General features: G+C 46.7%; 1 protein-coding gene across 1 annotated transcript in view; it reads left to right on the top strand.

Moving 5' to 3' along the window:
- The window catches only part of LOC139253730 (contactin-associated protein-like 5), a 1,639,232-nt gene that overhangs the window by 919,495 nt on the left and 703,580 nt on the right, over positions 1-16,157 (top strand). Inside the window, exons 6-7 of the mRNA XM_070873523.1 lie at positions 41-225; positions 12,706-12,849. Of these exons, the coding sequence (XP_070729624.1) occupies positions 41-225; positions 12,706-12,849 (329 nt within the window). The remainder of the gene's footprint in view (positions 1-40; positions 226-12,705; positions 12,850-16,157) is intronic.

Raw genomic sequence — 16,157 nt, 5'->3', positions numbered from 1 at the left:
TTGGAACGTGTAACTGCAAAGTGGACCGTCTCTATTTCAGGTGACACAAAGTTGCATTCCATCAATGGCCACACCTCGGTCACACTGGGGAGTCTGTTGGACGATCAGCACTGGCACTCCATCACCATCGAACGCTACAACAAGCAAGTGAACTTCACCGTGGATAAGCACACGCAGCACTTTCGAACCAAAGGAGAGTTTGACTATCTGGATATTGATTACGAGGTGAGACTTCTGCATAAAGAATAAGGCAAATCGAACATTAAAAAGATGTGCTTAATCGTTTGATCTACATTGCGGGCGAGACCAGAACGAGGGGCCAAAATGATACGATAAACACTAATCCAACAGGGAATTCAGAAGAATCGTTTTTACGCAGAGAGTGGTTAGAATGTGGAACTCGCTACCACATGGAGTGGTTGAGGCGAATAGCACAGATACATTTAAGGGGAAGCTAGAAAAGCACATGTGGGAGAAAGGAATATAAGGATATGTTGAAGGGGTTAGATCAAAAGTGGTGTGAGTAGACTTGTGTAGAGCATAAACACTGACATGTTGGGCCGAAAGGCTCAAAATACTTTAGGAGCAAAATTTCCCAGTGCCCCATTTGGAAGTCCCGCCCCGGCCGCGGAATTGGAGTTGCCATCCCTCACAGGAAGTGAAGTGCAATGTCGCAGGCTCCACTTCCTGTTGGGGTGGGATCAGGGGCACTACACGGGCAGGTTCGGCAACGCAATGCGGCTTCTCCACGTAGCGCTGATGCATTTCAGTGCCCTTCTGTTAAAGGGGTGGGCACTCTGCTGGGCCTCTAATGGCCTCCACTGGGCCACCAGGCTGCACGATCACAACTGGGGAAACTCAAGACCGGCCAACCGGTGAGTCGGCCAAAACGGGAAAATGGTGGTGCGTGGTGCTTCCCGCCTCCCCTTCCACTTCCGCCCCATGAGCGGATGTCGGCCCGGTTCGCGATTCGCGAGGCTGAAGCTGACACCACTCACAGCAGCCTCGCGGGGTGCTGGCCAATTTTCACTGCGGGGTAGAGAGGGGTCACCGCGGGGCGCTAAGGGGTCACCACGCACGCAATGATGTCATCGGTGGTTGCGTGGCGGCCTGGGGTGCTACTAGCAGGGCGCGGCGCTATTGTGTCAGCACCTCCGCTAACTCCTGCGCAATTTCGCAGGAGCCGGTAGTGCCCCTCCCCTTTCACCCGCCCACCCCACCCCCCCGCACCCCTTCGCAAAAACTGGTTTGCGCCTCGTTAGCTACCCGGAGGTGCTATTGGGAGGCACACAGCAGAGGAATTTCGGCCCCTTTGTACTACTTTGTAATATTTACTAATACAATTTGTTTTGTTGTTCAAATGCAGACCACTTGTACTACACAGTCTGTTGGATGCCAAGTTGTTTTCATTTCACATCAATGTAAACTGTTTAGCATAACACAAGCATGGAGTGAGCTCCATCTAATGTATTGAAGCGATTGATGTCACCTGCAGGTGTCTCATAGACATAGAAACATAGAAATTAGGTGCAGGAGCAGGCCATTTGGCCCTTCGAGCCTGCACCGCCATTCAATAAGGTCATGGCTGATCATTCAACCTCAGTACCCCATTCCTGCTTTCTCTCCATACTCCTGTTCCTTTGGCCTTAAGGGCCATATCTAACTCACTTTTGAATATATCTAACGAACTGGCCTCAACAACTTTCTGCGGTAGAGAATTCCATAGGTTAAGCACTCTCTGAGGGAAGAAGTTTCTCCTCATCTCAGTCCTAAATGGCTTACCCCTTATTCTTAGACTGTGACCCCTGGTTCTGGAACTCCCCAGCAATGGGAACATTCTTCCTGCCTCGAACCCGTCCAATCCCGTCAGAATGTTATATGTTTCTAAGAAATCCCCTCTCATTCTTCTAAACTCCAGTGGATACAAGCCCAATTGATCCAGTCTCTCGTCACATGTCAGTCCTGCCATCCCGGGAATCAATCTGGTGAACCTTCGCTCTAATCCCTCAATAGCAAGAACGTCCTTCCTTCGATTATGAGACCAAAACTGAACATATTATTCCAGGTGTGACCTCACCAAGGCTCTGTACAAGTGCAGTAAGACCTCCCTGCTCCTATACTCAAATCCTCTAACTATGAAGGCCAACATGCCATTTGCCTTCTTCACCGCCTGCTGTACCTGCATGCCAAATTTCAATGACTGATGTACCATGACACCCAGGTGTCGTTGCATCTCCCCTTTTCCTAATCTGTCACCATTCATATAATATTCTGTCTTCCAGTTTTTGCCACCAAAGTGGATAACCTCACATTTGTCCACATTATACTGCATCTGGCACTCACCTAACCTGTCCAAGTCACCCTGCAGCCTCTTAGCATCCTCCTCACAGCTCACACCACCACCCACCCAGCTTAGTGTCATCTGCAAACTTGGAGATAGTACTCTCAATTCCTTCATCTAAATCGTTGATGTATATTATAAATAGCTCTGGTCCCAGCACTGAATCCTGCGGCACCCCACTCATCACTGCCTGCCATTCTGAAAAGGACCCGTTTATCCCGACTCTCTGCTTCCTGTCTGCCAACCAATTCTCCATCCACGTCAATACATTGCTACCAATACCAGGTGCTTTAATTTTGCACACTAATCTCTTGTGTGGGATCTTGTCAAAAGCCTTTTGAAAGTTCAAATACACCACATCCACTGGTTCTCCCTTGTCCACTCTACTAGTTACATCCTCAAAAAATTCTCGAAAATTTGTCAAGCAGGATTTCCCTTTCATAAATCCATGCTGACTTGGACGGATCCTGTCACTGCTTTCCAAATGCGCTGCTGCTTCATCTTTAATAATTGATTCCAACACTTTCCCCACCACCGATGTCAGGCTAACTGATCTATAATTACCTGTTTTCTCTCTTCCTCCTTTTTTAATGCCCCATTGGCTTTGCAGCGCTTAGTTGTATAATTTATTTGATTAACAAAGTTATTTTGAAACTTCAATTTGGAATCTTTTTAACATTGCCAGAGAGTCAATGGGACAGTTGGCCTTCTGCTACAATTAAAACTGAATTGGCATTTCAGAGAATTTTACTTTCCCTGGCCAGAGGTTGACATGGGCTTGGCAACATAACTCGGGTCATCTGCTTATGTCTCTCTCAGCAGGTCGCATCAAACCAGCACGTGGCAAAACAACACTCTTAGAATCGTAAAAAAAAACAGGATTGGATAAAACGTTACAATTACTTCTACAAAAATGCTTCCATGTTTTAAATATAATCGCTTATGTACAAATGACAACTTTTAGCAGTCAGTAGACACAGCAGAAATAATTAAAAATGTCCTTAACCTGAACTGTCTCATGTTTGTTTAGTACAACTGGAAACATAACAAATGCTACCTACCTAAGGAAGGATATACTGGCTTTGGAGGGGGTACAGAGACGATTCACTTGGCTGATTCCAGAGATGAGGGGGTTACCTTATGATAATAGATTGAGTAGACTGGGTCTTTACTCATTGGAGTTCAGAAGGATGAGGGGTGATCTTACAGAAACATTTAAAATAATGAAAGGGATAGACAAGATAGAGGCGGAGAGGCTGTTTCCACTGGTCGGGGAGACTAGAACTAGGGGGCACAGCCTCAAAATACGGGGGAGCCAATTTAAAACCGAGTTGAGAAGGAATTTCTTCTCCCAGAGGTTTGTGAATCTGTGGAATTCTCTGCCCAAGGAAGCAGTTGAGGCTAGCTCATTGAATGTATTCAAGTCACATATAGATATATTCTTAACCAATAAGGCAATTAAGGGTTACAGGGAGCAGGCGGGTAAGTGGAGCTGAGTCCACGGCCAGATCAGCCATGATCTTATTGAATGGCGGAGCAGGCTCGAGGGGCTAGATGGCCTACTTCTGTTCCTAATTCTTATGTTCTTATGTTCTTATGTACCTAGTTGGATTATCGGTTTGACTAATGCATTCTCTCACATCCAGGACCTGTTTCAATGCCACAGCTGGCATTTCAGAAGCTCCTGCACCCCATCACACAGCATTAACCTTTGCCACAATTTTCAAAGATCGTGAACAACTCAGAGAAGAAGATTCCAGGCTTTTACATTCCTCCCCCCCCCATCCCCAGCCCCTCCCCTCCGTCTCACCTCTACTCGCCCATTTTCTCCTTCCTAGCATAGATTGAAGATGATTGGCAAAAGAACCAAAGGCGACGTAAGAAAAAACCTTTTTACGCAGCGAGTGGTTACGATCTGGAATGTACTACCTGAAAGGGTGGTGGAGGCAGACTCAGTTTTATCTTTCAAAAGGGAGTTGGATACGTACTCGAAGGAAATCAAATTTGTAGGGCTATGGTGAAAGGTAGGGGGAGTAGGACTAGCTGAGAGTCGGCATGGGCTCGATGAGCTGAATGGCCTTCTTCCATGCTGTAACTATTCCATGATTCTCTCCTGAAATTTAAACAGAGGCTTAAACTGGACTATGGTTCGACGCATCTGATTATTCAAGTGTGGATGTAGATAGTGAGTGTCACCAGGCTGCGTGACTCTGGGATCCATCACAGCTAAGCATGATTGTGTCCTCCAGTACCCCCAGATCCATACCTTCAGGCAGGGGTCATTAGAATGTTGTGGCCCTCATCATTACCCCAGTTGAGGTCACCAACCTCAGTACAGACCTTGGAACAAATCTAGAATACACCTGGTCCACATGGTTCAGTGTAGCGCTGCTCATTACTACATTCACTCATGCCGTTTACTCATGCAGCATCGGGGACCATGAGATAGCTCTGTTTACCAGTTCATACTCAAATCAATCATGGCTAATTTATTTCTTGTCTCAACTTAACCTTCCACAAGGGCGGCATAATAAAGAACAGAATATCTTGAAATTTCATTAACAACAAATAAATATTAGATGAAAATAAAAGTCACACTTTGCTTCAGAGAGATTTAATTCTGCACCGTGGAGTAGTGTTGGATCTTAACCCTGTAGAACTTGGGCTTAATATAGGTGGAAACAAGAGTTCTTGCAAAGATACAAGAGCTCCAGAGGATGTGTGCAATGTATTTGCTTCATGGGTTCTTTGCTTAAGAATTCGTAGCAACACATTGCTATTAAGAACTAGTTGGTTTATTAACAAAGGTTTAACAATCACACTATACATTATCAGTTCATCCACTTGGCTCACAACTGCATACCTCATCGTGGATGACCTAGAACCAACTTATTGTGTATCAGTAAAGCATGCACTCCCATGTTCCGCCACCAGGGAGCTCATCCCCTGAAGTCCCAAGGGCTCCCAGCTTCCCTTGGGAGCACTGTATATAAGGCCCGTTCCTCACTCTGGACTGTCTTATTAAAGACTGAGGTCACTGTTACTTTAACCTCCCTGTGTGCAGCCTCATCTGTGTTAGGAACACAATACAACTGACTGGGGTTTTATTGAGTCTTGTGAACATCACGTGACTGGCTAAGCCACTCACAATGCATCAACTCTACAGACTTGTGAGCATTCATTACAGAGTGGATGCAGATTTCCAAGTGTGCAAGAGCTTGGAATAATTGAGCAGAGAGAGAGGAAGGAACAGCCCGGTTGGTTTCATATTAGGCAGCGGCAGCAGTGAAGGTTCATTACAGAGTAAAAGAGAAGGAATACATTTGTCTGAGAGATGGGTTGCCTGAACAAAATGTGCCACAACCCATTGTCAACCTCTTTTACACTGACAACATTGGGAAATAAATCGGGCGGAGTGTAAAATGGGAGGCTGAATCTCGATCGCCCACTGCCGCCCAAAGCAAATTTCTTCCACGAGCAGTTCCACTTCGTGGGAGCAACAACTTGCTGCAATGTGAAGAGCAGCTGAAAATGTTAAATTAAGAAAGAAAGAAAGACTTGGAATTATTCAGTGTCTTTCATGATCTCAGGATGTCCCAATGCACTTTACATCCAATGGAGTAATTTTGAACTGTTATAATGGGTCCCAGAAGAGGCATGGACCCAGAGGCAGCACAGGTCTGCCCACACTGTGATTGTGTTTGCACTAGGTCCGTGCAGCAGAGCAGGTCTCCAGTCATCTTGGTTACGTCATGTCACTGGACCAAGTCCGAGCTCTGTCAAGCCTGTGTGGTGGCAGGTGTGCAACGGCCACCACACATTAAAAAAATCCACGCACAGGCATCTTCCAGCCTTCAGGATGTAGCTGGGGACCTGGAATATTCGGTCTTTAATTGAAACACCTGTGAACTTTTTTGCATGGAAGCACGTCCTCCTCGATACAAGGGATCACCTATGATGATGTTGTGATGTAGGGAAAGTAATTGATAGTAACTTGTTCAAAACTGAAGTGCTGAAGTGATATTATAAAAGAGGTGGGCTGCTAAAACCAAACAACTGACATCTTTAATGGGGGCCGAGGCCAGCATCCAGGCCTGGAGCCCCAGGTTAGAGGCACAAGCACATTGCCAAGGCCCAGTAGTCTTGGTTGAGCCTGGCGTACTGGCTGCTCGGTGTCATGTATCTTACATTATTATATATAACTGTCTCCTAACATGCTATACATGACTGTAATAAGATATGACCTGTAACCAACAGCATACCTTACCACCAGGGGTGCACTTGCAAGAGACAGGTATATCAGGACAGGTCTCAGGCAAGTGCAGCATTCCAGAGCTGTGAAATAAAGGTGCAGGTCCAGAGTGATCTTGACTTCACTTCATGCCTCGGTGTGAATCTGTACTGAGAGGACAGGACTTTACAGTGGCGACGAGTTACGGGATTACAGAATCCACAGAATGGCGAACAACGGATCAGATGAAAAGTACAATGCGGGAGACAATTGGGAGGACTTTATAGAAAGGCTCCAGCAAAGCTTTGTAACCAAAGACTGGTTAGGAGATGACAAAGCAGACAAGAGAAGAGCCCATCTCTTGACCAGCTGTGGCTCGAAAACATGCGCTTCAATGAAGGATCTGCTGGCACCGGAGAAACCAGTAACCAAGTCGTTTGAAGAATTGAGCACACTGGTAAGAGACCACCTGAAGCCAGCGAGCAGCCTACACATGGCCAGACACAGGTTCGACAACTACAGACGCTGTGTGGGCCAGAGCATACCCGACTTCGTGCGGAACTTCGGAGGTTGGCTCGTTTATGTGAGTTCTCCGATGAACTGAGGAGAGAAATGCTGAGAGACTTTTTCATTGAAGCAATAGGCCACGCAGGCATATTCTGAAAGCTCATAGAGACCAAGAACCTGACCTTAGAGGCAGCAGCACTGGTTGCACAGATATTCTTGGTAGGGTAAGAAGAAATGAGGTTGATTTACAATGCAGGTACGACAACTAACGAAATATCGGAACAAGAAGTTCACAGCACTAAACAAGCTGCCTCCCCCACACACAGACAAAACCGGGAGAACAGGCTCTCAACAGCAGGAAGAAGCCATCAAGGGCCACAGGAGTGGCCGTTCACACATCAACAACCCACAATGCGAGCAATCAACTACAAACTGAGAGAAGCTCAAGAGAGATCATCCAGACGCAGCTCATTCTTTGTGAACTCTTTGAACAATGGAACAGGTCTGTGCTGGAGGTGGGCACTCGTCAAGAGAATGTCGATTTCAGCAGGTTGTTTACAGAAATCGGGAAAATACAGGGCATTTGACCCGCATGTGCAAAAAAACTGCAACTCGGCTGGTATACGAATCGGATAGGTCGGAAAGCGGACCAGAAGATGGTGGGGACAGTATCCGGGACACCGATGTACAGCGGGTCAACACGATCAATGGCCACTGCTCCTACAACAGGACGCCTCCTATAATGATGAGGATCCTACTCAACGGGATATCTGTCAACATGGAGCTGGATACGGGAGTGAGTCAATCTTTCATGGGCGCTCAACAATTTGAACAACTGTGGCCGCATAAAAGAGACAGACCAAAACTCACAAGGGTCGACACCAAACTAAGGACCTATACCAAAGAAATTGCACCAGTCCTCGGCAGCGCCATGCTCTCTGTCACACACAAAGGGACAGTGAACCGACTTCCCCTGTGGATTGTCCCCGGAAACCCCCCAGCACTGCTTGGGAGAAGCTGGCTGCAAAACTAAACTGGAAATGGGATGATGTCCATGCCATGTCATTGGAGGAACAGACCTCCTGCTCAACAGTTATAAAACGATTTGAACATCTCTTTCAGCCAGGTGTGGGCACTTTCAAAGGGGCCAAAGTCAAAATCTACATCACACAGGATGCTAGACCGGTCCATCACAAGGCCAGAGCTGTACCCTATGTGATGAGGGAAAAGATTGAACATGAACTAGACAGGCTTCTGCGGGAAGGCATTATATCACCTGTGGAATTTAGCGACTGGGCAAGTCCCATCATCCCAGTCATGAAGCCTGATGCATCTGTACAAATCTGTGGGGACTACAAATCTACCATAAACAGAGTCTCCCTACAGGACCAGTACCCACTGCCCAGAGTGGAGGACTTATTTGCCACATTGGCTGGAGGTAAACTTTTCTCAAAATTAGACCTCACGTCTGCGTATATGACGCAAGAATTGACCAAGGAATCCAAGCTGCTCACCACCATCAACACACATCGAGGCCTTTTCATGTACAATCGATGCCCATTCAGCATCAGCCATATTCCAGCACAACATGGAGAGGCTGCTCAACTCCATCTCGGGGACGGTTGTATTTCAAGACGACATACTTATCATAGGCAGGGACACCGACTCCCATCTCCGTAATTTGGAGGAAGTACTAAAGCGGTTGGATCGGGTCGGCCTACGAGTCAAGAAATCTAAGTGCTTGTTTCTCGCATCGATTGTACATGAAAAGGCCTCGATGTGTGTTGATGGTGGTGAGTAGCTTGGATTCCTTGGTCAATTCGCACCAGAGGTTGAATTTTTGGGCAGAAAGATTGCCGCTGATGGAATCCGCCCAACAGAGTCCAAAACAGAAGCAATTCGTCTGGCACCCAGGCCCCGAATGTCTCAGAACTGCGCGCCTTTCTCGGGCTACTCAATTACTTTGGGAACTTTATGCAGAACTTAAGCACGCTGCTGGAGCCTCTCCACATGCTACTCAGGAAGGGGAGCGATTGGTTCTGTGGGGATGCCCAGGAACGTGCCTTCAATAAGGCACGCAACCTTCTGTGTTCCAACAGTGTTTTGACTTTCTTTGACCCAGGTAAAAAGCTGGTTCTCACATGCGATGCGTCAGCGCATGGGGTCGGGTGCGTTTTGCAACATGTTAATAGTGCGGGCAAATTACAACCCATTGCTTATACCTCCAGGTCACTTTTGCGGGCAGAGCGTGGGTACGGAATGGTAGAGAAGGAGGCGCTCGCGTGCGTGTACAGTGTCAAAAAGATGCAGCAATACCTTTTCGGGGGCAAGTTCGCATTAGAAACCGACCACAAGCCCCTCACATACCTCCTATCCGAGAGCAAGGCAATAAATGCAAACGCCTCGGCGCGAATTCAACGGTGGGCACTCATGCTGGCGTCCTATGACTATAGCATAAGGCACAGACCAGGCACAGACAACTGAGCCGACGCCCTCAGAAGGCTACCCCTGGCGACCACGGAAGGCTCTGATGAACAGGACTGTGAGATAGTCCTGGCAATCAATGCCTTTGAGTCCACAGGTTCACCCATGATGGCTCACCAAATCAGAGCCTCGACGGCCAGCGACCCCACGTTATCCTTAGTAAAAAGATGTGTCCTAACCAGTGACTGGGCTGAGGCTAACAATGCCTGCCCCGAGGAATTAAAACCCTTTCACAGGCGCATGCATGAGCTATCACTACAAACAGACTGCCTGATGTGGGGCAGCCGAGTAGTCATGCCTCTGCGAGCACCCAAGGATCGTTCTCATGAAGGCCATAGCCAGATCCCACATCTGGTGGCCCAGTATTGACGCGGACTTGGAGCTCTGCATCCAAAGGTGCACCATTTGTGCCCAACTCAGCAATGCCCCCAGGGAGGCTCCACTGAGCTCCTGGCCCTGGCCTACAAAACCGTGGTCGCGGGTGCACGTAGACTATGCGGGCCGATTCATGGGCAAAATGTTCCTCGTAGTTGTAGATGCATTTTCAAAATGGATCGAATGCACCATTTTAAACTCGAGCACAACCTCCACCACTGTGGAGAGCCTCGCAACCATGTTTGCAATGCACGGAATCCCTGACATATTGGTCAGTGACAATGGTCCGTGCTTCACCAGTGCAGAATTCCAAGACTTTATAATTGACCACGGCATAAATCACGTCAAGACGGCACCGTTCAAGCCAGCCTCCAACGGCCAGGCGGAGAGAGCAGTGCAAATCATTAAACAAGGCATGCGTAAAATCCAAGGTCCCACGCTGCAGGGTAGTCTGTCGCAACTGCTGCTGGCATACAGATCTCGTCCACACTCATTGACTGGGATCCCCCCCGCGCAACTGTTGATGAAAAGGACTTTAAAAACAAGGCTCTCATTAATCCTCCCAGACATGCACGAAATCGTTGAGGCAAAGCGCCGTAAGCTGACTGAGTACCATGACAGAAGTTCGAGGGGGAGATGGAATGAGATAGGGGACAAAGTGTTTGTACTAACCTATGGCAGGGGTCCCAAATGGCTTGCAGGGACAGTAACGGGCAAGGAAGGAAACAGGCTCCTGGTAGTACAAATGGACAATGGCAAAACTTGCCGGAGGCATGTAGACCAAGTCAAAAGCAGATTTACCAACAACACTGCGGAATCAGAGGCAGACTACAATGTGGAACTTGCACCACTTCTGGTGGACAGAGGGAACAACCTGAGGAAAGGGCAATCCCAACAGACAGCCCAGTCGAGTCAACAACAATCACACCAATCGAAACAGGCAGCCCAGGCAAGATGCCAGCAACCACAACCAAAGAAAAATAGACACCAAGGCAAACAACTGAACCACAACTCAGACGCTCCACGGCGGGGGGGGCATAGACCACCTGAGAGACTGAACCTATAAAGACAATAGGACCTTGGGGGAGGGTGATGTCATGTATCTTACATTATTATATATAACTGTATCCTAACATGCTTCACATGACTGTAATAAGATATGACCTGTAACCATCAGCATACCTTACCACCAGGGGTGCACTTGCAAGAGACAGGTATATAAGGACAGGTCTTAGGGAAGTGCAGCATTCCAGAGCTGTGAAATAAAGGTGCAGGTCCAGAGTGACCTTGACTTCACTACATGCCTCGTGTGAATCTGTATGAGGGGACAGGACTTTACACTCGGTATAACCCAGGCCAGGGGATGATGAAATTCCTGGCTTGGGAATTCCCTCTCCTGGCCGTGTTTAGGGTGAACTGACACAGGGCTGGGTAAAAGGAGCCTGCAAGGTGGACTCGGCTCATGGCCCTGGTCGTAGACACCACCGTCTTAGATGTGGTTCACTGTTGATGTTAGATGGCTTTCTGATGCCTCATCCAAAATGGCCGCTCTTCATAAATGAGTCTGAACAGTGAGTGCGGGCTGTGGGGAACCTATTCTCAAATAAAAACATAGAAAATAGGTGCAGGAGTAGGCCATTCGGTCCTTCGAGCCTGCACCATCATTCAATATGATCATGGCTGACCACCTGCCAGACATATACACCACATACTTTCCAGCAAAGGTGATGAGATTATAATGAAGAACAAGGACCTGGACTTTCTCCTGCTTCCCCCAGGGCACCAAGACCAACTGCAGCAGTAAAACCGTCACCCAGGCTGAGATCAGCGCTGTTGGATTGAAGAGGTTTAACTCCATGCCGACTTGGGCGGGAAGGGGCCAATTCGCCTGCAAGAATTGTATCTCACGGCTGAAACAATACAACCTAAAATATTTTAGAGATTCCCATCATCATCATCATAGGCAGTCCCTCGGAATCGAGGAAGACTTGCTTTTCTCTTAAAATAAGTCCTCGGTGGCTGAACAATCCAATACGAGAACCACAGTCCCTGTCACAGGTGGGACAGATAATTGTTGTGGGAAAGGGTGGGTGGAGCTGGTTTGCCGTACGCTCTTTCCGCTGCCTGCGCTTGTTTTCCGCATACTCTCGGCGGTGAGACTCGCGGTGCTCAGCGCCCTCCCGGATGCACTTCCTCCATTTAGGGCAGTCTTTGGCCAGGGACTCCCAGGTGTCAGTGGGGATGTTGCACTTTACCAGGGAGGCTTTGAGGGTGCCCTTTTAACGTTTCCTCTGGCCACCTTAAGCTTGTTTGCCGTGAAGGAGTTCTGAGTAGAGCGCTTGCTTTGGGAGTCTCGTGTCTGGCACGCGGACAATGTGGCCTGATACTGATAATGTTGGGATTAAACAATTGTGTATTGTTTTATGGATAACAATTCTCAGTGTTTATTTTAAACATTTGCAACACGACCCAAAAAAATTCAGGCTCTACTATAAAAAAATAATTCAACAAATGTTCTCCATTAATTATTTATTAGTCATCAAAAAAAACAATTTTTCATTTATTTGTTACTTTGCCAACTACTGCAGTGTGATTGAAAATTGATAATGCAGTTTAATCATCAGCGATAGATCGCTATGTTAAAACACGCAGAATTGCTCAATCTCACTAGCATCTATAATTATTTTGTGGCTTTTCATTATTTTATCTTGTGAAGAAATGCTGTATTAATCATTTTTTTTTAATCTGTCCTTTTTCTCTTTCAAAGCTCAGCTTTGGAGGGATTCCAGTTCCAGGCAAATCGGTAACTTTTCTGAGGAAGAACTTCCATGGCTGCATTGAAAATCTCTTTTACAACGGAGTGAATATTATTGATCTGGCCAAGAGACGTAAGCCTCAGATACACTTTATGGTAAGAATTTCAACATGTTCTCTGTGAGGAGAAAATGGGGCTAACATTGCGGTCGGAAGCTTCCCGCGGGTAATTGCCTCCAACCTGATACATTTCTACGAATTTATCTGGAGGAGCGTGGGATTCTGTTGGGGAGGCCTTCTCTTCCCGAGCTGCGGAGTGCGCTCCCGTCCTCCAGGTTCCCACACAGAAGGTGCAGTCATGTGTGACTGCTCAGCCAATCAGCTACAGTATTCCACAGCTTTCTCATTAATAGCAATGAGAACTCCGTATCTACAAGTTCTCATTGTTATTAATGGGGAAAAAAAACAAACACACTAAACACATATAATAAAAAATAAAAAACACACCTCACATAAATAAATTTAAAGTTCATAAATATCTTGTAGAAAAAAAAATCCAAGTTTTTAAAATGTTTTTTTTAATTATGGTTAAAAATAAATGTAACATAGAAATATAGAAAATATGTGCAGGAGTAGGCCATTCGGCCCTTCGAGCCTGCACTACCATTCAATAAAATCATGGCTGATCATTCACCTCAGTATCCCTTTCCTGCTTTCTCTCCATACCCCTTGATCCCTTTAGCCATAAGGGCCATATCTAACTCCCTCTTGAATACATCTAATGAACTGGTATCAACAACTCTCTGCGATAGAGAATTCCACAGGTTAACAACTCTCTGGGTGAAGAAGTTTCTCCTCATCTCGGACCTAAATGGCTTACCACTTATCCGTAGACTGTGACCCCTGCTTCAGGACTTCCCCAACAACTGGGAACATTTGTTGCACTACGTTAGATTCCTGCATCTAACGTAGTGGGCTCCATCTTGACAGATCGGAAAAGCTGGTTTTCAGCGCATGCGCATTGTGCACTGAAAACCAGCTTTTCCGATGTCTTCCCGGGTCCGTAGAAACTTCGTACGGACCCGGGGAGGCCGGGATTTCCAGGCCAATCGAGGAAGATTATACCCATGGGATTAAATAGAATCTTTAAAGAGACCTATAGGTTCGGCCCTATAGTAAAACAGATTCTGAAAGGCTTGAAGCACAACGCAGGCAAACATTTGGTAGAATGTATCATTGTGAAAAACAAAATCTAACCACATTGTACTTCTTGTCCTGGTCTTATGCATTTTTAGTCTGCTGGCTAATCAAACGCAAAAGGCATGGGGAACTATAGGGGAATCGGCAGCTTAGGCACTGAATACCTGATCAAAAGAATCATGATCGGGTGATACATCAGCATCAGCCGTGGAGCCCAGCAGCAAAGCAGAGACCCAGGAACGGTGCAGCATATAACAACAGCGGTGTCTGGGCCCGGGCCCAGGGAAGGTGCAGCACGGGCCAGCCCACACTGCGATCTATGGATAGTAGGAGTATGTGTGTGTACTAGATCTGTGCAGCAGACCTTGGTCTCCAGTCATCTTAGTTAACCCTTGCCACAGGACCAAGACCCAGCTCTGTCAAGTCCGTGTGGTGGCTGGTATGCAACAGCCACTCCACGTCAAAAGAATTCACGCACAGGCATCTTCCGCCCTTCAGGATGAAGTTCGGGATCTGGAATGTCAGGTCCCTCATTGAAACACCTGTAAAGGAGTTAGATGAAGTCCTTACTACTAGGGGAATCAAGGGGTATGGTGAGAAAGCAGGAATGGGGTACTGAAGTTGCATGTTCAGCCATGAACTCATTGAATGGCGGTGCAGGCTAGAAGGGCCGAATGGCCTACTCCTGCACCTATTTTCTATGTTTCTATTCTTCTATGTTTCTAACTCAATCGCTTTTTGGTGTGAAAGTGGGTCATCCTCGATACGAGGGACTGTCTAATACTATACTAAATTAAACAGTAAGGGGAAAAAAAACTTAAATAATGATGGAGGATAAGAAATAAGAGTATATAATACAAGAGCAGAGAGGTTATGCTTGAACTGTATAAAACACTGGTTCGGCCATAGCTAGAGTACTGCGTGCAGTTGTGGTCATCGCATTACAGGAAAGATGTGATTGCACTAGAAAGGGTACAGTGGAGATTTACGAGGATGTTGCCTGGATTGGAGGATTTTAGCTGTGAGGAAAGATTGGATAGGCTGGTGTTGTTTTCTTTGGAGCAAAGGAGGCTGAGGGTGACCTTAATGAGGTTGACCTTTATGAAGGGCCTGGATAGAGTGGATAGGATGGACCTATTTCCCTTAGCAGAGGGGTCAACAATCAGGGGGCATGGATTTAAAGTAATTGGTACAAGGTTTAGAGGGGACTTAAGGGGAATTTTCTTCACCCAGAGGGTGGCGGGGGTCTGGAACTCACAGTCTGAAAGGGTGGTGGAGGCAAAAGTACTTGAATATGCAATTGTAGTGCTGTAACCTACAGGGCTACAGGCCAAGAGCCGGAAAGTGGGATTAGGCTGGATAGCTCTTGTTCGGCTGGCACAGACACGATGGGTTGAAATGGCCTCCTTCCGTATTGTAAATTTCTATGATTCTATGAAGTGAAAAAGGCAATAGAATATAAAATAGTTACAAAAAGATTGTATTGATGAAGTGTCTCAACCTGAAATGCAAATTAGTTTTTTGTCTTTTCAATGACAACAACAATAACTTACATTCATATAGCGCCTTTAAAAGGAAAATGTACCAAACCGCTCCACGGTAGCGTAAGCAGACAAAAATTGGCACAGAGAGCAAAATAGATATTAGGGTGGGTGACTAAAAGCTTCGTCAACATGTTAAGTTTTAAGGAGGATCATCAAACAGTCGAGAGAGGTGGCGAGATGGGAAGGTTTAGGGAGAGAATTTGAGAGTTTGAGGCCTGGACAACTGAAGGAATAGCTGCCATTGGTGGGACGAGGGGAATGCACAAGGAATCAGAGTTGGAGGAATGCAGTGTTTTTGGAGGGTTGTGGGGCTCGAAGAGGTTACAGAGAGAGAGAGATGGGTGAGGCCTTGGAGGGATTTAAACACGAGGATGAGAATGTTAAAATTGACCGGCGGGGACTGGAAGCCAATGTAGGTCAGCGAGCACCGCTGTGATGGATGAACGGGACTTTTTGCGGATTAGGATACTGGCAGTAGCACTTTGGATAAGCTCAAGTTTATGAATGGTGGTATATGGGAAGCCGGCCAGGAGAGCATTGGAATAGTCAAGTCTGGAGGAAGCAAATGCATGGATGAGGGTTTCAGCAACAGAGAAGCTGAGGCAGGCGAAGAGATGGGCGATGTTATGGATATGGAAGTAGGTGATCTTTGTGATCGAACACACACCTGATTTTCCTCCTTTTAACTTAATATTTGAAAGAATCACCTGCTGCAGAGGGA

The sequence above is a fragment of the Pristiophorus japonicus genome, chromosome 3, assembly GCF_044704955.1.
Source record: "Pristiophorus japonicus isolate sPriJap1 chromosome 3, sPriJap1.hap1, whole genome shotgun sequence".
NCBI classification, from domain to species: Eukaryota; Metazoa; Chordata; class Chondrichthyes; family Pristiophoridae; genus Pristiophorus; species Pristiophorus japonicus.
Note: the sequence above shows the minus strand (reverse complement) of the source record. Positions and strands in the feature narration are given on the sequence as shown.